Raw genomic sequence first — 23,781 nt, forward strand, 5'->3', positions numbered from 1 at the left:
AAATTGAAAAAACTGGTTAATATAAACAGACATTCAGGAAAGAGATAATACCAGCGAAAAGATTTTAACAAGAAAACTATTGAATGCAAAGTATGAATGCTAAAGAACTCATGAAAAATCTTTACTTCAAAATTAGATAAAAAAAAATAGTTTTGATAGTTATTAAATGGTTTCCTATCAACAATCACAGAAAATATTGATACTCTTATATAATAATTAGTAAAAACATAATTTGATAAAATTATGTAATTATAAAATTATTATTGAATCCTCCCTAGGTGGAGAAATACAAGATATATTATTTATTTATTTTGAATAATAAAATCACTAGAAGATGATACCATAATAAAGCTGTAATAATAATGGTCTAGTAAATAGCATCTGAACAGCAGAAAACAATCAAATTAAAAATTGAATTATGATTTTAATGAAGCAAGGATGTCTGTGAAATAACTAAAGTTGGAGGAAACAAGTGGAAAAATTAATTCTTATAAAAAAAGACATCTTGTTTTTTTAAGTAATCCATGCAATTGTTGAACACCTAAAATAAACAATAAAGTATAAATAATTTTTTATTTCCATTTTCTGCTAATTGTGAACTATTTCTACTACATTTAGCCCAAGAATTCATTAACCGAAACATTTTTTAAATTTATAATATAATATTCTTCTTATTTAATTGTGGATGACATATTTAATTATGTATTATTTTTAAATGCTCTCACACTTTCTAAAAATATATCTTTAAATAACCTGTTGGGTTTTCCAAACAAAGTGTATGTTATTTTATAAACACTATAATTATTATTGCTTTTATTTTATTATTGTTATAATTATTATTATTTTATTTATATTTTTTTTTGCATATAATTTGTTAATTTTTTTTATATAATTCAGACAAGGTTCATTGTAGTTCCAGCTACTAATTCTGGAGTATTTTTAAAACCTTAACTTAATTTAAATACCATATGTATTTTCCATAAAACAATTTAATATTTCTGTAATTTCAACTCTTATTTATTTATTTAATAAGACTAAAACAGGAAATATTTCCAAGACTGATCTCAATTATGGGGTAAGCAATAATTAGATTTTGTGCTAAAAAACATTTAAGAAACTTAAAAATGGTCTTTAACACCATTATATACAAGAAATGTGAAATGTAACATGTATCAAATGAAATAAAATAATATCATTTCAATTTTAAATAGTTAAAGAATTAAATTTTATGTTTTAAGAAACAAAGTATAATAATTGCAAATGTATTTTTTTATTGATCTACTTCTGGAAAAGAAACCGATACAGAAAAGATGAAAGAATACAGAGAGATGTAAGAACAGATTAATCCATTTACTTTTTTTTTACAAAGAAGAAGCATTAAAATTATATCTAAAATAAGATTATATCTAATTTCCATTACTCTACATTTTGTAACAAAAAATAAATAAAATGAAAATATTTTAACACAGTAAAACTTCGTTTTAAGAGCTTCTGATCATAAGTCAAAGGTTTAAAAAAATATGTTGGTTAAATTTATTAGATTCTTGATTTTTTTCATCAATAAATGTTAATATTTTTCAAAGACATTGTAAAAAACTAAGATTTTGTTTATAATCAATCACCATAAAAAAAATCAAAGACATATGTTAATCAGAACAATAGAAACAGCATTTTGTTTTTTTTTTACAAAATTCAGTCAGATCAGTTTCAAAATCTATATTTTAGGTAAGCACATTCTCTAAATAGCATAACCTATTGTAACCATCTATAATTTAAACAAATTTAATTAAAGATGTTAATAACATTTTCAAATGTACATTAAAGTAGTCCTGAACAATATTTGGTGCAACTTCCAAAAAAAAATATGTATTAAGCTATTTATTTAGAGATAAATCATAAATAATATAAAAATCTGCAGATACTGTAATAACATAATTTACAGAACTACATTTTTAATAAAAAAAATACAAAAATTGAATTTTACTCTTTCAGTTAACAGGATATAATTATTATTGGTAATATTATTACTGACACAACATTTTACTTGCTAAACAGTTCTGGTATCTAAGAATTACAGACAGAGAATTTATGGAGAATTTATTACACACAATTATATTACTTAGTTACTAATTAGTCATGAACTGAAAAATATAACACATCGCATAATAATTAATTAATGTCATCTAGGTTACTTAATTACACAAAATCTTCCTCTTTCTGTTAATATCATGAAATTTTTATTAAAATGTACAGGTTTTTTTTTGTAATATAAAAATTAAAAAAGTCTTTCATTAAGAAAGTTTTTTCAATTATATATGAAATTATTTTAATAAATTTACTTTAGATATCTTTCATAACTCATTAAATTATTAACCCTTTTAACTCTACAATATGATGAAAGGAAAATAGTGTACAACACAAGTGAAGGAACCAGTCAATTATGAACTAGTTGTTTATGACACACTGATCTATAACACTGACATCTATACCACATGTATGGAAAATCATGAATGTAATTGGATTAGCCGTTTTGAAATATTTTGTACAGTTGTACAAAAATATTATCATGAATAATTATTAATTTTCTAAAATGAAGAAATAGATTAAAAAAAACAGGATCTTCATATAATTCTTTCAGAGATGTTAAATTAAAAATCCACATTAATATTCATGGTTTACTTTTAACATAAAAACATGTTCGCTTCTTGTAAATCTCTAAAAAGGCTTTGCTAGATTACTATACTTTGGATTAGGTAGAATTAGAATACATCTTGCATCAGATAAATGAAAACTTCTCTTACACGATATTTTTTCTTAGAATTAAGTAATTTTATTTTCATATGATAGCTCCTAAAGAATGATAACATTGAATAAATCCTTGCCACAGGGTTAATGTACTCAAATATTTTTTGAGTCCTTTACTATTATACAGGTAAATTAGCTTATATTTATATATTACACGAAATATAGTGGTAAAGTTATATCTGTATAAATAACATACACCAGTAATATACACATTTTGCATTAACAGAATGACTAATGAACTATTACAATAAACAAATCCCAACTAGATTGCATTATTTTTGTTATGTTGAGTTGATGACTATCTCATATATGAGAAAATGATGAGAAATCATAAAATTACAATCTGACAATTTTGGTACAAATCAGAGTATTAATTCTCTATAGATAAAGAAATAATCAAAATTTGATACTAAACCATCATAACCTTAGGTTAAAAGGGTTAAATGTAAAAAAAAAAAAAAAAATTAGTAATAAATATGATAAAAAAAGATGCTGCTTTCAGTTATGCAAGTCATTAACCTTGAACTACTTATTGAAACCTATACTTATTTAACCTTGAACAGACTTATTGGGCTAAAAAAATGAAATATTTTCTGTTTTTTTTTTTTTAAACAATAAACAATATTAATTTGTCTTTTATTTTTGTACGCAGAAATATTAATATCACCAGTAATAAAGAGGAACTTTCAAAATTACATTTTTTTATCAAAAAATTGTATCAAAAACTTTCATCATCAGTTCATTATCCCTAATAAAGTTATACACAGATGATCCAAAGCTTAAAAAAGCATACTTTATTGCTATACATTCAAAACTAGAAAACATAAATAAAAATAAAAGCTTATAATTAATATTCTGCCATGTAATAATATTTCACAAAAGCTTAGGTAAACAATCAGGTTCTCAAACATTACATACACAACTAATAACATTTAATAAATTATTACTACTTTATACAGTTGGCTATATAAAAAATTATGAGATACAGATGTTTTTATAATCTAACTTAATATTCACTACCTGACGCTTAACAACTTCAATATTCGAACAACTACTTCATTATGAAATTGTAAAAGGAAAAAAGTTCTATGATTAAAAGTAAGCAATAATTACGTTTTTATTTTTTCTTATTATACTTACTGTTGTTATACTATTTCTAAAAACATTCAAGTCATGGAAATAACATTCTATTAAAAATGATAATGTAATGATATAATAATAATAATAAACATAATGCACAATATATACCACCGCAATATTTATACTAAAAAAAAAAAAATAATTTTGATACTATAATTAATAATAATCATCTCAACTATTATTAACGTAATGCAATAATAAATAATTAAGTTAACATAATAAACTAACTATGATAAATTGATTTTTTTTTTCAAAATTTATATTTAAAAAAACGAAAATAGATTAACAATAATTAGAACTACAGAAAAAAAAAAACATTAAACAAAAAATTATTTTTTTCATAATTTAATTTATGGGTTATTGCTTAATATTTAAAAAATACTTTCATTCACTTTTTTTTAAAATTAATTCCTTAATTAATAAAAAAATTACACACAAATTAAATCCAGTTTATTCGGATACTACTCATAATTTTATTTTGTTTCATTTTAAATAAATATAAAAAATGCAATTATACGTTTTTATGACAAAAAATTTTAATTTTTTTAGACAACTTACATTGTTCACTAACAACATATTTTAACAAAAAAGGAATGGTAAAGATATTTTTATCTATAAAAATACTCATTAAATATTTATATAGTAAAAAAAATCCTATAATCAAACAAGTTTTTTTGGCAAACAAGTTCTGTAATAAGTAACACTGACTTCATATATCAATAAACAATTAGCCACATTTCATTTCAAGGAGTGGTATTGCTCATTACAACTTGATTAAGTGGGAATTATAATTAAAAATGTTTTATTATAATTCCAAAATGGCTTTTCAAATTTCAAAGAACAAACTGCTACATATAATATATGAATAACAATAAATACTAACCGAGAAATGACATAGTATAAATACCATTTTGTAAAAAAAAAATAATGAAAACTTGACAACTCCCTCTATTGGAAATGATACAACTTTGAACTTTTCTCTCTTACAGTGAATGCTTTATTTTTTATAAAAATGTTGAGAAGATGTAATATGGTAAATATCTGTGGAGGATTTCAATCATAAAAGTTTTTTGTTTAATTCTGACAAATTAAGTTAACTAGAATTCAAATTTCGTTGTTTTTTCTTACTGATAATAAAATCATTTTTCAAAAAACAAATGGTATTTACTCTTACCTGTAACCAAAAATTTGGTGATTTTATTTGCTTATGCACTTTTAATGCCTAACAGGCAAAATTTTACAAAATTCTTAAGATTGTAATAATGACGATTATTTATCAAATTTCATTATTCTCTTTTATTTTATTTTCACAACAAAATCAAGTGAAGTTATTTTATACATGAAAAAGTTAACCATGTGAACTCTGTCATAATTTCTTAAAGTTTACATAATGGATGTTTTAAGTTAGCTTTGTGTTAGTATCATCAAAATAAAAGACAATGCAATCAAGATAGGGGTGTTGTAATCATTGTTATTGTCTTGGTAATACATATTTACCTTTATTTATAATTTGAGCACCTTGTTTCTCTTCTCAATTATTCCAGAGCCAAACAATGGATTGTAGATGGCTAGTCAATTTCCATTTTTCTTCTTGGCTCCAGGCACAGAGTTGTCAACTCCATGGGTAATTCATACCTAGCAGCAGTGTTTGATTTTTACATAATGGCATTAATACTTTAAAGTTCAGATATTTGTAAGTTATTGTTGAAAAGCATTTTATGTTTTTGAGGTAATATTTATTGTACGTGCAGAAATAATGTCAAATATAATTAGATGTTAGGAGTTTTAAAATTAATTATAGTATGCTGAATGCTTCATACAGAAAACTCTACAGAAACTTTAGTTAAACAATGACACTTTTGAAATGTCATTATTCAGGCAAAGATCACTAGTGAAAGGGTTAATTGGTACGAACATAAATATTTTACATACATATGAATATTTTAACCAAACAGTTCACTCAGCTATGATTGGATTATTGTTTATCTACAGTATATGTTATTTAATAACAGAAAAATACATTCCCTTCTACTAATTTAATAAATTCTTACTTGACATTTTAGCTGCAACAATATTAATCATAATAAATTATCATGAAAAAAGCCTTAAAATGGCACCAAGACTAGTGTCAAATATTGCAAAAAATTACAAAATTAAAGCTTACAAAAAATTAAACAATAATTATATATAAATTACCTACAACTAGAATTATTTATAATTAAATTATACTTAATCAACATTTGTAGTCTGTATTTTCCTCATTACAGTTGGTTCATCTTTAAGAAACGTTCCCGATCTAGAACCCACAGTCAACTGAGGCTGTTGCTGCTGCTGTTTTACTCTGTTAATAACCGGAGAAGAAGCATTATTATTTACAGATTTTTGAATCCTTGAATTATTAATATTTCCCCTATTATTTGAAGTCGTGGCTAATGGTTCTCTTGTCTTCGCTGGTGTGGAGGTCTTGGTCGGACTTGAAGTCTGTCTATTTTGAACTCTATAAGTCGATGTTCTTTTAATAGTAGTATTTGCTTTATTATCTTGATTACTTTTATTACTCATCTGCTGACTATTTGTAGATGATATAATATTATTTCTTCGTAACGCTGGTGACGGTGTAGAATTTACAATTGGTTTTGCTCTACTTATCACTGGTGATTCTTTAACTCTTGGAGATCCCTGACTGCTAGTCTTTTTACTCAAAGGGACCGGTGATGTTTTCAGTTTATTATTGCTGATCTCTTTACCTAAAATATTTTGAGAACCTGAAACACTATTAGATTTTAACGGTTTTGTTTCTCCATTAACTTTTGTCAATGATTCGGCTGATTTCATCTTAATACCGTCAATTTTATTAGGCAAAGTTCTACGTGTTTTTTCACCAAGAATTGGTGTACGAACATTTCCATTTATTTCATTATACTCATTAAAATTTTTACTTTTTATTTTACCACTAGTGGACGGTCTGGATGGTATATTTTCTACTAATGAATCTGTTGACATATTCAAACCTTCTGATTCCTTTTTAGGTATATCTTTCAGCAGAGTTCTTCCAGTTCTTTGACCGACTGATCGTCTCATAGCCGGTGAAGAAGTTCTTGAAGAGTCTGAGGATGAAATAATAGGCTTACCAGGTGGATTTTTTCTTTGGGCTGGGACACTTGAACAGGTTTTTTCTTTAATATTATTTGTAGCTGCCGCTGTTTTAACAGGAGTTCTTTGTTCCAGATAACGTGACTTAACCTAAAACAAAAAAGAACAACAGTAAAAATACAAAACAATCATCATCCCTATTACTTATTTACAAGGTTTTAATAAATAATAAATTGAATAGCAAAAATTTTGTACATTACTTTTCAAAATCAATGTTTTTAGCTGTTGTATATTTTATGTACACACTGTCATATTATTAGGAACAAAATTCTGTTGGTATTATTTCTGTAGAACGTACACAATTTGTAATTACAGGTAATATCTAACTATGCTGTTATGTATGTACTTGATTTTTTACTTTGACAGATGAATTATGGAATTTACCAGTAAAACTAGCTTTCTTCAACACAAAATTTTATAATTGATTTAATTAGCAATATAAAAAAACTAACAACGAAGTTGTATGACTTTCCCATTATGCAGCTAAAGCTGTGTTCCAGGAAAAGTCCTACAACTGTGGGTTGTTTCTGTAGCATGGCTAAACACACTCAACCTAATTTAAAATATTTATCTTTTATTTAAATATATTTTTTGCTTATTTAATTTGATGATTCTAACTAAAGTGTGTGCATATACTGTACTTAATTTGTGTGGGTGTGGTGGTACTAGCAGTGATGGTCAGCACTAACTAAACTAATATAATTTCACAACTAACATAGAACAAATTTCGCTTGTACGGTCGGTAGGCTAGTGAAGCCACAAGGCTTAATTGCACCAGCTATAGAGTCAACCAGGCGATTGAGTTTCAAACCCAGCCAAACTGTTACTTTTTCATACTCTAAATATTATTCATTTATTTAATTCTACAGCTCACCTGTGAAGTCACAACATAGCAGACAAGAACAACAGCATTTTTTGGAGTGGGAATGTAATTTTGTAAAAATGTTTTTGAAAATATTGCTACTTTTTAATTGTTAACAATTGTGAGTAAGAAAAATATGATCTTAATTAGGTAAAATCTCGAGATACTGAGGGTGACCTAGCTCTACAGCCTTGCCCCTTCAACCTTTTAAGTTGAAAATTTAATGGCATCAATGCCCCATATATAGAAGTAACCTGACCAAGTTTGGTCAAAATCAGTTCAGTAGTTCTGGAGATACAAGGTGATTTAGGGGCCAACATCAAACACACATATATACAGTATACATCTGTAAACTGTGAAGGCTTTAGATTGACATGATTGATTCTGAGTACAAAGGCCTATTTTACACAAAAATTTCCAAATTTGAAGGATTTTAATTTTGTATTTTTTTTGGGGGGGGTGAAAAACGTTTGGCGTTATCATCGCCCAGTAATTTTTTAATTAATAGACTCCTAGTCCAATTAGATATTTCCTTTTCTAAATATATATTCTTGTATCTTCTAAATCCAACAATTGAAATAATTATTTTCAACCAAATGTTTACAGAGAAATAAAAATAAAACATGTAACAAACTAAAATAATTAAACAACAAAACAAGATATATTCCGTTTTCATGAACATATAAAAAAATTTTAAATTTCAAAAATACTTATAAACAAATATAACAAAACATTTTTATATAATAATATTGGATAAATGACAACTCCTTTTATATTTATTTTCCAACCACATCTTTTCATACACTATTGTAAAACAAAACCTTACAGAAATCATTATATTTTCTTACTTCAATAAAGGCAGAGTAAAGTTTAATTCATGATGTATTTCAGGAATCAACTGCTTTAACACAACAGATTTCTACTCATCTTTGGGTTAGAAGAACCTAAATTTTAGATTTTAAATAATAAATAAAATACCTAATAGTAGTATAATACATCATAATTGTATGAAAAAATAAATTTTACCAATCTAAAAAAAAATCTTTTTCTGTTTTTTTTTAAAAATAATTTAATTCATTGAGGCTGATTATCTGCCAGCCAGTAAAATTGGATTTTAAATGCTGAATAAACCATGCACTATATCTTACATTTTCTTCATAAAATGAAATAATTCTCTATATTATACAATAGAGGGTTAATACATGAATAACAAACATTGTTGGAAAAATTTATCAAACAGTGATTAGAGCCTAGCCAGGAATCAAACCTGGGCCCTGGGCCTTGGGCCTATATCACCAAGGTACTTGGAACTTGTCATCTTAGAATTTTTCCATTAATTCAGTTTGCTGAGTTGAATGGTAGAATGTCTTCATTAATTAAGCGGTTAATACAATTCAAGTAAAAGAAAAATCTACTGTATAAATTATTCATTTTTTACTATTATTATTATTTATGATAATGTCATTTTTAAATAAAATTGTAACTTTTTCCTATCTATTAAACTTTGGTAGATAAATAAAAAACAGATTAAATTTGTAAAGAAGAGATTCAGTTTTAAAAAAATGCCAATTACATTATCGAGAATATAAAAGCTAATGAAATAATTAAAATAAAAACAATGGCAGCAAGAAAATTATGAGGTTTTGTTCAATAAGAGTATCACTTACACTCACCACAAGAATAAATTTTCAGTGGTATTTAAAATTTTGAAGTTTAGTTTTTAATTTTAATTTAAAACATATTTTAATTTTTAACTTTAAAGATATTAAAAAAAATAATAATAAATTAATGGTCAAATTTAATTTTTTTTAAGTACAAGTAATTAATTAAAATTAAATTAAAAATAATTATGTAAATATTTAATTTTTATTAACAGTACTTTTTAAGATAATTGCGAAGAAAATTAATTTCTTAAACTCAATTACAGAAACCAGCACTTATTAAAAAGAGTTAACCATTCACAGCTACTTAAAATATAGTTATTCTGATTGTACTTTAACATAACTCTGCTGAAGATGCAACAATGTGGTCTGGTGTAGTGTTGCTGGCATGTTTTGGTCATGAAGTTCTTAATTATATTGTTTTTATCAACTGAATTTGGGTGCAAAATGTTTGAAATGATAGTGGAGATCAGTGAGGGGGGTCGAAAAAATTTTTTATAGTGCTAAGACTGACTGTTTTTGAGATATTTGCGATTTTCATCTCAAAAATTCGGCTCTGGTTAAAAAGTACTAAATGTTCCCAAAACTTTGGTCGAAAATTTTAGATCTAAACTTACTAAAGGTTAGGTTTTCTTTCACTAAGAAAATATGCATGTAAATGAGGTTATGTAAGTTCAGGGGCATTTTTTCCACTTAGCAAGTTAGGAGCATCTTAGTGACTTGAAAATATTGCTTAAATGTGTTGTCATCAGGATAAACCTGATGCAAAATTTCAGAGCAAATGGATTAGCAGAAGTGCTTAAAAATTCGACTGAAAGGTTCCATACAATGAACCTCGCATATAAAGTCCAAGAGCGAGTTAATGTAAGTGGTAAAAGAAACATTATACTGCATATATATATATATATATATATATATACTGTAAAAGGTATTATATCATATATATATATATATACTGTCTTCCACAAGTAGCATATTATAGCCTCGAGCTGGCTAGGCAACCATCGAGTATATCAGATCTGTGCAAATTTGGCTTGGACAAGTCTAATAAATTGAGTCCATCATTTAGAATTGCCTTGTATTGTGTTTTAACTACAGCAGACATGAGGACTTTTTTTTCAGCTAGAAGGTAGTTTTACTCAAAAAACCAATACAGACATGTCATACAGAATTACATATAAATAACTAGGAGTTAATATGTTAATTACCTCTGCCAATTTATAAGGCCAAGATTTAGTTTTTGATGTTTTCTCATCAGTTTTAGTAGCAGGTTTTGAAGCCTGATTAGGTAAAGATGTACGATTAGCAACAACAGTCGTATTAGTTGTTGCTGTATTAGTGGTTGACGGTGTCTTTTTACCAACATTCTGTTGAGTCATTGCCACTTTGACTTGATGTAAATCACTTGAACGAAGTCCACTGCTTCCTCCTTCAGATCTCTAGAAAATTGCAACTTTAATTTATTGTATTAAATTTTACTAATATTTATTATCTAAAAGTTAAGAAAATTTTTTTAAAGTAGGCTCATAATTTTTGTTTTTAATTAAAAAAAAAAAAAAAAAATTAAAAATTCCACAGAATAAAAAGAACTAAGTTTTGCGCTAATTCTAATTACAATATCATGAACCACACTGACATGTTAACTAGCTTTAGAAAATTATCAAACTTATAACCGATATTTGCCTGATTTAATACTAGTATTAAATAATATTAAGAAGCTATAACCTAACATACTGTTTTCTTATTCAAGTGATCTTGTGGATCTTTAAAGCCTATGCAGTTTCTAGCTACAGCTTCACAGAAAGACATATCATCATCATTATTACAAAATAATGATTCTCTCTTATCGGGATTATATTTATTAGAAAATAAATAAATTTGGTGTGTTTTTCTTGATATGATTTTAGCTTGTCCTTAAAAACTTTGCAAGCTTAAGCTAATAAGTCTCTTAATATTATGTATAGCATACACTAAGTGTTTATGCTAAAGGTAATAAAAAAAAAACTTGCTACTACTTCCTTGAAATCTGTAAATTGTATTTCAAGTAATAAGATAAAAAATTAATTACATAAAGAAACGAAAATCACTTGTTTTTGAGCTATGTAAATCTCAGTATATTGCAAGCTTAAGTTAATAAGTCTCTTAATATTATGTGTAACATATACACTAAGTGTTTATGCTAAAAGTCAGTTACTAAAAGTAATAAAAAAAAACTTGCTACTATTTACTTGAAATATGTAAATTGTACTTCAAGTAATAAGAAAAAAAGTTAATTACATAAAGAAACAAAAATCACTTGTTTTTGAGCTATGTAAATCTCAGTATATTACCTTCTAACAACTTCTATTATTGTACTTTGGGTTGGAATGAACCTTCCAACAGGAAATAATAATCAGCAACAATGTCAGGAACTTAACTATGACTTTACACTGAAAGCCTTCATACATAAACAAATTCCTAGTACAGTTTTATCAGTCAATATCTTTCATAACATTTTTAAAAATAAAAATAAAATTTCTTCTGCTTTAAGCAATACTGTGAACTACACTACTTCTATTACATTCTAAACAGAGTTTTTATGTACAGATAAAATCAACTTATTAATACTAATATTAAAATATGTTCTTCAAGCACAGAGACTATTTTTCATGTAAGTCAGAAAGATGTGTAAAGCCTAAAAACATTAAATAAATATGAAAAACTTAAGTAGAAAAAAATCTGAAAATATTTCTGGTTACTGTATACAACTAGTATAACAACAAAATGTTTTCTCAAGCATCTACTTACAAACAAATTTCTTTTTGAAGAATTTAATGAAAAAAAAAAATTAATCACAAAAAGTAATTACAGTTTTAGAAAAATTGTTGTTTTTCAACAGTGCAGACCAATTTGAAAAAAAAAAATTGTTACTTAATTTTTCAATGTCAAATTGGTTAATGTTTTTACGCTTATTATTAAAATACAATTTACTATAAAATAAAAAAAAAGAATTAAAAAAAATTGGTTATACCCTTAGGAGTGATGAATGTCTAGCACGTCGCCTATCGTCTCCTGGTATAATTATGAGGCATGCAGCATCCTGTATTCTATGTCGTAACTGTGGCTCCATTTGTGCCCAAGCTGGAGTGCGAGCTGCTCTTCCAGCTTGTTTTATTAAACTATTCTCAACACCTCCAGCAATCCTCCTTAACATTGCTATGAATTCCTGGAAATAGAAAAAGAAGACATAACTAATTTAGCATCAAACTTTTCTATTAAAGAAATTTTTTTTATAAATTTAAGTTTTCTGTATTTGTTATAAATTTAAATAAATACTAATTATTAATAATTTTGAAAGATTTATCAACTGCTCTTAAAAAGCCTACAATATGAAATTTTAACAACCTAATTAACAGCATTTCTTCTTAACCTTTATAAGAAAAAAATATCTTATCAGGTAGTTTATTACAATGTTTCAGTTTTTGTAAAACTTTAACACTTCATTATTTACATAAACTTTCATGTTTTCTTAATCATTTAAAAGGTTATTCTTATCTTTTAAGATGTTCTGTGCTTTTCTTTATACCAAAATATGATAGTTCATAGAAGAATTTCACAAATTTTGAATTTTTCATTACTCTGAAGTAGACTTAATGTTTGTAAAGTTGTCTTACCAGTTTGCTGTGCTATTGTATATTCTAGTGAACTAACATCCATCTGTTCGTAATTACTTTTTAAAAATGAACAAAGAAAATCTGAATGGCATTTGGTGAAGATCAACCAAATATGTTCTTCAGTAAATGATGATTGTCTGTTTTCCTAATGTATATGTAAAAGTAACAAAAGGTAGGTGCTTTTATATAAATTGTTTTCAAAGAGTGATATTGAGGAAAACTATACATTTCAACAAAACATTCTCGTTTGTTGCTAATAATATATTACAAAAAGTGAAAAAACCTTATATATTACAAAGATTTGCTATATTTTTATGATTAAGCAAATATACAATATGCTTTATTTAAGTACAGTAATAAGTTTTAACATTTTCTAAATCAGACTTGAGCAACTGATTAAAATAACTTTTCCAGCCAATGAGGAGTGAGTGAGATATTGTTAGTTATGTATGACTAAGTATTACACTTCCATTCCCTTATCACAAAATTATTACTGATCAATCAGCAGTATCCATCTTAACAACTTTTTTATACAATATAAATGAAAATAACACAGAAATTCATAACTTACAGGACTCCATGTCATTTCAGGAGGTGGGTCAGCAGATTCTGCAACAGTTAATATTGTATGCAATCTTGAATGACTACGGCATGCTTGATCAGGTGACAATCGATCTGTAGTACCTACTAATGTTTCTTCTAAACGATCTAAATTCCAGCTAGAGTCTTTACCTAATGATAGGAACCTGCAAAAGTAAAGTAAAAGTTTATAAAAGATCAAAAACTCAATTTTAAAAGTTTTATTTCAATAGCAGAAAAAAAATACATTTTTATTTATTTCAAAAAGATTTACATTTGATAAAAGAAAAGGTTATAAAAAAAAACTTTCACAAGTAACTTGTGAAGGTATCTTTTTTTATGAAATACGTAAATAGAAAATTAAGCAGTATGATTAACTTAAAATATCTGATTTACTAAGTTCATGAAGATATGTAATACTATAACCAAGGATTATGTACTTTAGTTTTTTAAACAGAGAACATTTTATTTACCGTAACAATTTCTTCTGATTATGACAGTTTATTGCACATAGAAACTGCAAAGTATATACTATTCAAATTTACTTAAAAACAAGCCTAAATTTCTGCTCATTCATTGCACAATATTTAACATTTTGTAACAACAAATTGTTAAGATTTAATCTGTTATATTTAAATTTCATTTGAGATACAAAAAACTTCCAACTAGTAGCAGTATAATCAGTGATTTTTTCAAATTCATCATGTGTCACAAGTGGACTAGTGGCTGTAGTACATTTTTGGGATTTGAGTATCATAAATTCCTAAGGATTAAACTCCCAGTTTTGCTGAAATATGAGGAGAAACTTTGGTAATAAATTGAAGCGAAAACAATATTGATTATCATTTTCAGAATCAAAAGAATTATTCTCATAGGGTATTTGTTCCTCAAGAAACCAGTATCACAAAAGGTTCTAAGAAGAGTATTACAGAAAATGTGGAATTAAACTTGCTGGGTTAGATACAAAATGTTTAACACTAAAAAGTAATTGTTTTTTCATTATAATGTGTCTAACTATTCTGTCATAAACATCAGGCATTATTTGACACAAAAAGGGATTACAGTCAATCCAGTTACTCAACATTCTGGACCATACGGATTACTTTTTGTTTCCTAAGATCAAAAGAGCCACGAAGCGAATGTGATACAAGACTATGTTGACATCCAGGCTAGAGTGACTGACCGGTTGGAAACGGTAACAGAAGGGGAATTTCTTAAGTGCTACTAAAATTGTTTCAAATATGTAAGTGAGATTAAATTGAAAATATGTAACTTTATTTTGCTGTAAGAATTATTTCAATTTTTTTGTAGCAGTTTCAGTTCTCATTGTTCAAACAGTTGCAAACTGTGTGTTTTATAAATATACATTATACGTGAGTTTTACATATACTAGGTGTTTGTTTTAAAATGCAACCCAAAATAAGCAATTCAATTTAAAGAAAATCTGAATGGCTAATTTTCATCAATGAATGCCTTTATCCTCTTTTCCATATTCTGTGCAATTTTTTTAATTATCTCTCTTCAAATTTATTGTAATTCTTGAGTTATGTTGGCAAGTTCAGCCCCAGAAAAAATCTGCAGGGGAAAGATCAGGTGACCTAGCTGGCCAGAAGCTAGTCGATATTACTCTTTCACCAAAGAAATTTCTCAAAAGGTCCATTTTGCTCTTGCCAAGTGACATGTGGTCCTGTCTTGTTGAAACTACAGATCTCTCTCATTTAATTCTAAATTTGCAATAAATCGTGTTAGAATCTCTTGGTAAAGGTCTGCAATAAGAGTGTTTTCAAAGAATAACGGGTCACTATTCTCTGTCTGCAAATTGCACAACACACACCAACTTTCTGTGGGTGTACATGTTGTGAATAGATGATGTGCGGATTGTTGGAGCTCCATAGCAATCATTCCGACTATTAACATAACCACTCAAATGAAATCAAGTCGCATCTGCAAAAAAAAAATACATTATCCAACACTTTAATGCTGCCGCCGAACAAACTGATTAAACCACTGACAGAAGCGGAGCCTAGCAGCATAATCAACTGGATGTAATTCATTCGGGATACATGAGTTTGGTATGGTTTTGATTTAAGTAGCCAGGTAGCTTTAAAGGCATTGCACAGAGATATTTCTTATTGTTGCTCAAGTTTTTGTAATACTTTATTTGGGATGAGTTTAAAAAGCTTACCTTAACATCTTCTGATATTTTGTCAATGTTCCAATGTTTTATAATCTTCCAATGTTTTGTGTTAAGTACTGAACATTTCTGGCTATGTCTCTGATTGCAAACAGAACCAGTCCCTCTATATTTACTTATCAAACAATGAATTGAAGATTTATTTGGTACATTCTTAACTACGAACTGCAATTGAAAAGCTTCTTGGCACAAAAGAAAAGATTTAGTTATTAAATAATTTTCCACAATAAAAGCAATCTTGTGTTCAAAACTATTTCTTCTTAATAAAAAAAAAAAAAAAAAAAAAAAAACGGAAAATCAAAGATAACTAACTGTTCAAAAAAATAAATAGAAAATTATATCAGCTGATTTTAAAACAATAGGCAGTGCTGCTAACCTCTTCATCTGAAATTATTGTATTGTATCAACTTTTCTGAAAAGTATTTTGCTTAGGTTGTGTTTAAAAAAAAAACAACTGTACTACATTTTAAAATACTTTTACTTAATTTTAATGGAAAAATGAAACGCAAAATGTTTATGCATACAAAATATTAAAAATCTTAGTACCTTTCTGTTTATTTTGAAACTCTAACAAATGTCATCAAAAATGTACAAAAATTACAGAAAATTATTCAATACATAGTCTAACAAAAAAAATTATGAATATTATTGAGAAAAAATTTCATGACCAAAATTAAATAAACGTAAATAAAAAATCTAATATTTCGAGCAAATGATAATCAAGTTTTGGCCAAAGAATCTGTCAATCATTTCTATTAAATATTAAGAAAACCTTCATAACAAAACTTTTTGTTAAGAAAATTGGGGATATAAGAAAAACATAAACAAAATTTCCTAATGGGACTAGGTGTAGAGTTCACTGCAGTAGTTTATGAAAGATACACAACAATAAACTATAAAATATACATAACAAATTTAAAATAAGAAATAAGTGAATAATTACTACAAAAAAAGAAATGTACTAAAATTTTACACCATTACTTAAATCTGAATTATTTAAATAACCCTCAATTCCACCAGTAACTGCTGCCACTTTTCATACTTCTGTCAACATATCCTATATTAATATACTTAAATCTCAGGATGATAATGCCTAGCACTAAAAATGACAATTTATGTTTAAAAGACAAAACCCTTTTGGCTATCAGCAAGTATATCACAACATACCACTATAAATTTATAATAACAATGGGAAATTTTATCATTACTAACAAACAGACAACTCTAATTCAATGAGAGATATCTACAGAGATGTTTGTATAAGAATGGATAATTAAAAAAAAAACCTATTTATCTCCATTCAGTGTTTTAATAAAGCGGTAAAAGATACAAAAATGAAACTAATAAAATTATATTTCATTAAACAATTCTAATTAAAAAACATAAACTTACATTTCACTTGAGAGAACACCACTAAAATGTTGAGTAATGTATTTAATGGAAGTTTCAAGAAGTTTATGAGTTAATGCAAAAACAGGATCAGCCCAGCGCACTTGTGGAATAGTTGCTTGCAACTTTTCACAACAGATAACAGTTTCTAATACATTCTCAACACCCTAAAAGAGAAGAGACAAAGAATTTGTTAATATACAAAAAAAAAATTATGTTTTAACAACTAAAATATTTAAATGCAGAAATATAAATTTAGGTCACTAACCATATGAACAATATGCTGTTTAAAGCATTTATCAATTAATTCTCTTGGTAGTTGTGCAAATCCTTTTGTAGGCCAAACTCTCACAAAATATTTTGTTATCCAACGTAAACTTTTTCGATATATTTCATCTAAACCATACGCTGCAGCTAATGGAAGACATTCTAATACACCAACAGTACACATCTGGCATGGCTGCAATCAAAATAAGTAGTAATAGTGTCATATAAATCGATTTTAAAACTATTTTATTTTAAACAAATAAAATAACTATCAACTAACAAACAAAACAAATCATAAACAAATCAAATTTTTTTTTTGTTACTCTTTTCAATTAGTTAATTGTAAATAAAATAATTAAAATATATAAAATAAAAACCGAATTCAAAAAATAATAGTACTAAAAAGTTACAAATAATTACATTTTTATTTATTAACTAAAGTATAAGTATTTACAACAAATAAATATTTTTGAAGTCCCAGTATACTCTTTCGATTAAAAAAAAATTTTAAAAATCGGATTACTAACGCCGAAGATATTGCATAACATACATTAAAAAAAAATACAGTCGAATTGAGAACCTCCTTCTTTTTTAAAGTTGGTTAAAAATATATAACTTGTATGAATTAGACTTCAGCACTTAAAATGTGTAGGCAGAAATATTGAACTGTTGTTTCTATATGTTTCTAATACATAATAACGTTAATGGAGGATATGGATTGGAAATATATATTATTACATACAATAAACAGAGTTCTGTCTGCTAAAAACTGTACAAAAATCTAAAACCAGACTGCCAGTTTATTTGCTAAGCAATCATTCATAAATACTGAAGAATTAAATGTAAAAACTAAACACTTAATAAAATAAAATATAATAATGGTAACAATTAATAATAAAATTGACAATTCTTCAAAATACTACAACAGAAGTATTTCTACCTGTTTATAATATAAAAAAAACAATTGTTGACTAAAACTGACAAAATTAGGAATTAATGTTAAGCATGAATTCATTCCGTTTTCTACATGTCATATTTTTATAATCTTTACAAATTTTACTATTAATTTTAGAAAGAATATCAAAGATGGTTTATCATTTTGAAATGTTGTCGTGAACATCATTCTGACCTACGAATTACAGCATTTTTTCACATTAAGTAAATGCATCGTCAAATAAACAACCACAAAGTTATTTTTGTAAACATAACACATAAACCTCAGTTCTTCTATTTTTCTTTAAAATGTATAACTAAACTATGTATAATGTATAACTCATACAATTATGAATGAGTGAAGATCACAAATACATGCAAGAACATTTTCAACAGACTTGTGATACCAGTAAAATAATTCAGATTTTTACAATATTATGTGTAATGTAAATATAGAGAATTAACAAAAATAAGACATTACTGTAATTTATGGATGTTACAAAACATAGTGGTGTCCTGCTGCAAATGATAAAACTATGTATGTACATTTATATATATATAATGATAAAAGATACAAAATGTACAATATTACGAATAATCATAAAAATATAATGCCTAATAAAACATTTGATTTACCTTATGAAAGAAATGGCAATATTTCACTTTCAATGTATACATTATTACTTCTTTCAAACCTTCTAAACAGAGCATATCAGCTAATGTAGCCAATTCCACAATGTTAATAGAATCAGGAATATTACTTGCGCCACTGTATATATGACACAATGCAAAATGGACAGCATTGTACGAAAATCTAAAAACAGAATATTTAATTATTAAAAAAATATACAGTAAAATAAAATGATATGTGCAAAATGATCTGGCAGCTATCATTAATTATGAACATATTTAAAAACCTCAAAAAAAAAAACAATAAAATAAATAGGGCTCAAATAGAAATAAGTGATTCACTTACATTTCATTTCATTACTTTAAAATTATAAGAATAAAAGAATACTCATGGACAACGTTACTGAATTGGTAATAGTTAATAATATGAATGAATATGACTATATGGTGGTTTTATTTAGTTAATGAGGAAATCATTATCCAGGTTTATATGATTTTAATGGGAAAAGAAATTGTTTATCTACCTTGTAACTTAGATTAGTGCTTGCAGCAATGCCTTGGTTTTATACAATAGCTGATGATAGCATTGAGTGCATAACTCTATTATTTAAAAAATTAAAGAACAATTAAATATACACAATTTATTGTATCAGTTACAGCATGAAATGAAATAATATAAAATTTAATTTCAACACCTTCTCATGGAAGTATATCTTTCTTCCACAATCACAAAAAAAGTAATAATTTAAAATTCCTCCTAAGAGTGAAAATGTACTGCTTATCAACTGAAAAAAGCTTTGGTTTACACTAAAATTCCTTTTAGATCTACGTTTCAGATATTATATTATGATGTTTCTTTTTTTTTTTGATAACTGTTATAAATCTATGAACACAAAAATTTATATATAAATCATAAAACCATGATAGGACTTATAAAAAATTTCAAAAATGAAAAACAACCTGTTGTTGAAGAATCAAGAAAGGTATATTATTAAAAGAGCTTAACAATCAATCAGTCCAGAATTTAATTTTAAAACATCAAATATTAACGAAGGGCTATGTAAAATCCTTAAGGACTACATAAATTACAAGCCAGAAGCATATAAATACCTGTTAATAAGCATAATTTAAATAAAACTAAGGAAAATGTGACCCTTGTGAGGGTAAATTTACCCTTGTAATGATATAACATTTCCTGCACTTTCAACCCAACCACCACTAAGCATTGCAGCAAAGTACTGGCATCTTGATGACAATATACATTTATGAGCTTTAATACGACGTCCACCGACTTCAACTGTCACATCTGGACTTATTTCGTCAAGAAACATTCGTAAAAGATCTTCTCCTAATCGTGAACATGGTCCAGATAATGAAGAAGAAGCATCAGTCTCTTCAGTACTACCTTCTATAAAATAATAAAAACAAAACATATAATTTTGAATATAACAATAAAGACCTGGAATATGTATTATGAAACACATACACAGATATACACAACATAATAGAAGCTGCTAATAACAGATTGGAAGTTGTGAAACATGTTTAAAATAAATAATAGCTAAGATCAAAAAACCAAATACTTACACATTACTTTCTGTTGCATTTATTACATATTTAAATCTGATAATATAGCAAAAAAAAAAAAAATCAATTAAAGGATTAATCTAAATATAATCCATTTACGTTTTAATGCATTTTTTTAATCAGATAATACATATATACCGATATGGTACATAGCCTTGCATGCTTTAGTCAGTTAAATTATGTTGACTCTATGAAAATATCTGGTTTAATGAATTACTGACACATTACATTTTTTTTTTAATACTCTTTAATTAAAACAATTACAAAAACTTACTCTTCATAAATTATATCAACAAATTTCTAAGTGGTGTCCTACTTCTATGCATTTTTTGATATGTTTTAAGAATGACCCATGAACATTTAATAGAGTTTCTCTCTTGATATCTCTACAGACATTTGCTATATGCTCTTTTACATTTTTAGGGGTAGTTGGTACTTCTAGGTAAATGTTTTCTTCTAAATGGTACTTCTAAATGTTTTCTTTAAAGTAACCCCCTAAAAAAAGACTACTGGAGTAATGTTGGGGAAATGGAGCAGGCCAATGAACTATACCAGCTCGACCACTCCAATGATCACTGTATTACTCTAGTAATTCTGTCCAGAATTACTCTAGTGATAACTGAATAATGTGCAGGACAGCCATCATGATGAAACCACATCGTTCTTCTCTTCTCCAGGGGTAGTTTATTAAGCAGTAAAAGCATCTGATTTTCTAGAAAATCTGCGTATTTCTCTCTGTTCAAATTTCCATAAAAAAAATGCAGTCTGATTAATGTATAGCAGCCTATGATTACGCACTGAACATTGACAGTCCACGGACATTGATGTTTTACTTCCCTTAGCTACTGTGGTTTCACACTGCTCAATAATGTATATTATGTCTGTTTACTGTTCCATGATTAGTAAAACCTGATTTGTTAGAAAATAGAACATGAAGAAAGAAATTTTGATCTACTTGTACTTTTTCCAGCGCCCAAAATGCTACTCTTAATTCAAAGTAGTTGCAATGCAATTCCTGATGCAGTGAAATATGGTGATAGAATTTCAGGCATTTTAATATTCTCAGAACACTGGTTTTTGATATCCTGGAGTTTCTTCTTGAATTAACATGAGAATCTGCAATGACTGCCGCAGCCACTGCTATTTCATGTTTTCTGTTGTCGCAGTATTTTGACAGTAATTTAATTTTAAATGGACCAACTAGTATATATTTGTAATATTGTTATCTTATGTAAACATTACTATAAAGAAACAGATCTCTTAACAACTTTGCTTCTTTGTATTTCATCTACGTATGATATAAGCCAGGCATTTTACAAAGTATCTTTAATAACTTCATTATTCAGATGTTATCGATTAACCAATTGTAATGATCTGAACTTAGTTATGAAGAAAAAAGGTTCTGTCTTAAAAAATTATAAATAATATGAGGTGTCCAAAAAGTAATAAGACTGATTTTCACAGAGAAATTTATAAAAAGCACACAGTGGCAGTCCTGCATGCATATAAGTATCCAGATGTGTTCACTAGTTCCGGTGTCAATTTCAAGTTGATTGTTGGTAGTTATTGAGTGTTAGTGATCATTTGCGTTAAATGTTGGGTAATCACTTACCACAGAAAAAAATACTTATCAACATTATATGATTCAGTTTGATTAAAAAAATTAGCTTCCAAAATATACAAAATATTAAAAGAAGCATTCAATGAACAGTGTGGGTCATGGAATATGTTTTTGTTGGCATACTGCATTTTTGGCCAGATGGTAGAGCATAGAAGACTGAGCACATTGATTAATGACAATGTGGTGAATACAGCAAGTTTCATCATTCATGAAGATTGTCATACTGGTGTTCAGCAGATTGGGGATTGCTACACATCTCAAAAAGCAGTGCACAAAATATTTTGAGCAATTGTGGAAGATATGGCAAGAATGGGTCAACTGAGCATGTTGAGTAATGATGTTTCAGTGAACACAGCACATGTCATCATTCAAGATGTTATATTGGTATATGGCAGTTGGGGGAACTGCTACCCATCAGAAAAAGCAGTGCGTACAATATTCTGAACAATATTATGAAATGCATTTTGTGTTGTTGGCTTCCATAGCTCATACTGCCTGACCAAATGGGAGTACTGTGTAATTATTCTGTGACGAAATGTAGGCTCACTACAAGAAGAAAGGAATATATTTCTTGTATAATCTGCTAACACTATGATGAGTCTTGGAAGTTCCATTATCATGTTGAGATGAAACAACAAAGCTCCCAATAGAAGGTAACTTCTTTACAATCTCAAAAAAACAAAAACTGTAAGTAGCACAGGTAAAGTCATTTACCTGTTAGTAAATGATGGATTCATTTACTAAAATCAGGTAGCTGCTCTACAGAAACATCTGTAAATGCTCTCTTGGATATCAATGTGCTGAAGACAATGCTGAATCATTTCATAAAAAACACCCTAGAAAAAAAATTGAATTTCTGATGGATCACAATAAGGTGCATCCTGCACCCCCATGTTGTTCAGATAGTCTGCAAAATTTTAAATTTGAAAAAAAACTCAAACAGTTTTTCAACCTCCACATAGCCCAGATCTAGCTCATGCAGCATCTGCCTGTCCTCAAAGATGAAGAAGAACTTAAAGGGCAAACATTTGATAATTTATAGTGGTAAAAGCTGTGGAGGCGAAATGCAAAGTGCTTTCGAAAAATAGCCTAGATTTCATGTTTGAAAAGCTGGATGAAGTGCTAGGTGCATTTAAAGGAGACTATTTTGAAAAGAAACATGTAAATGTAAATTCAGAATAAGTTATTTTCTAACTGCAGCTGTTGCCTCGATTCTTTTGAACTGCCCTTGTAGATAAATGCACAATAAGTAATTAATTAAAGTCAAAATTATGTAGAAACGTGCTAATAATAGATCAATACAATAT

At 27.2% G+C, this 23,781-nt stretch overlaps 1 protein-coding gene across 2 annotated transcripts in view; it reads right to left on the bottom strand.

Annotated features, from left to right (window-relative positions):
• Positions 1-4,404: 4,404 nt before the first annotated feature.
• Positions 4,405-23,781, bottom strand: part of LOC142328931 (uncharacterized) — a 163,306-nt gene continuing 143,929 nt past the window's right edge. For both annotated transcript variants that reach the window (XM_075373105.1, XM_075373104.1), the window contains 8 exons: positions 20,440-20,674; positions 19,273-19,450; positions 17,705-17,896; positions 17,440-17,603; positions 13,846-14,020; positions 12,632-12,826; positions 10,830-11,060; positions 4,405-7,188 (listed from right to left, as the gene is read on the bottom strand). In XM_075373105.1, coding sequence (XP_075229220.1) covers positions 6,175-7,188; positions 10,830-11,060; positions 12,632-12,826; positions 13,846-14,020; positions 17,440-17,603; positions 17,705-17,896; positions 19,273-19,450; positions 20,440-20,674 — 2,384 coding nt within the window. In that variant the 3' untranslated portion in view covers positions 4,405-6,174. The remainder of the gene's footprint in view (positions 7,189-10,829; positions 11,061-12,631; positions 12,827-13,845; positions 14,021-17,439; positions 17,604-17,704; positions 17,897-19,272; positions 19,451-20,439; positions 20,675-23,781) is intronic.

This window comes from Lycorma delicatula, chromosome 8 (genome assembly GCF_047948215.1).
Source record: "Lycorma delicatula isolate Av1 chromosome 8, ASM4794821v1, whole genome shotgun sequence".
NCBI lineage: Eukaryota > Metazoa > Arthropoda > Insecta > Hemiptera > Fulgoridae > Lycorma > Lycorma delicatula.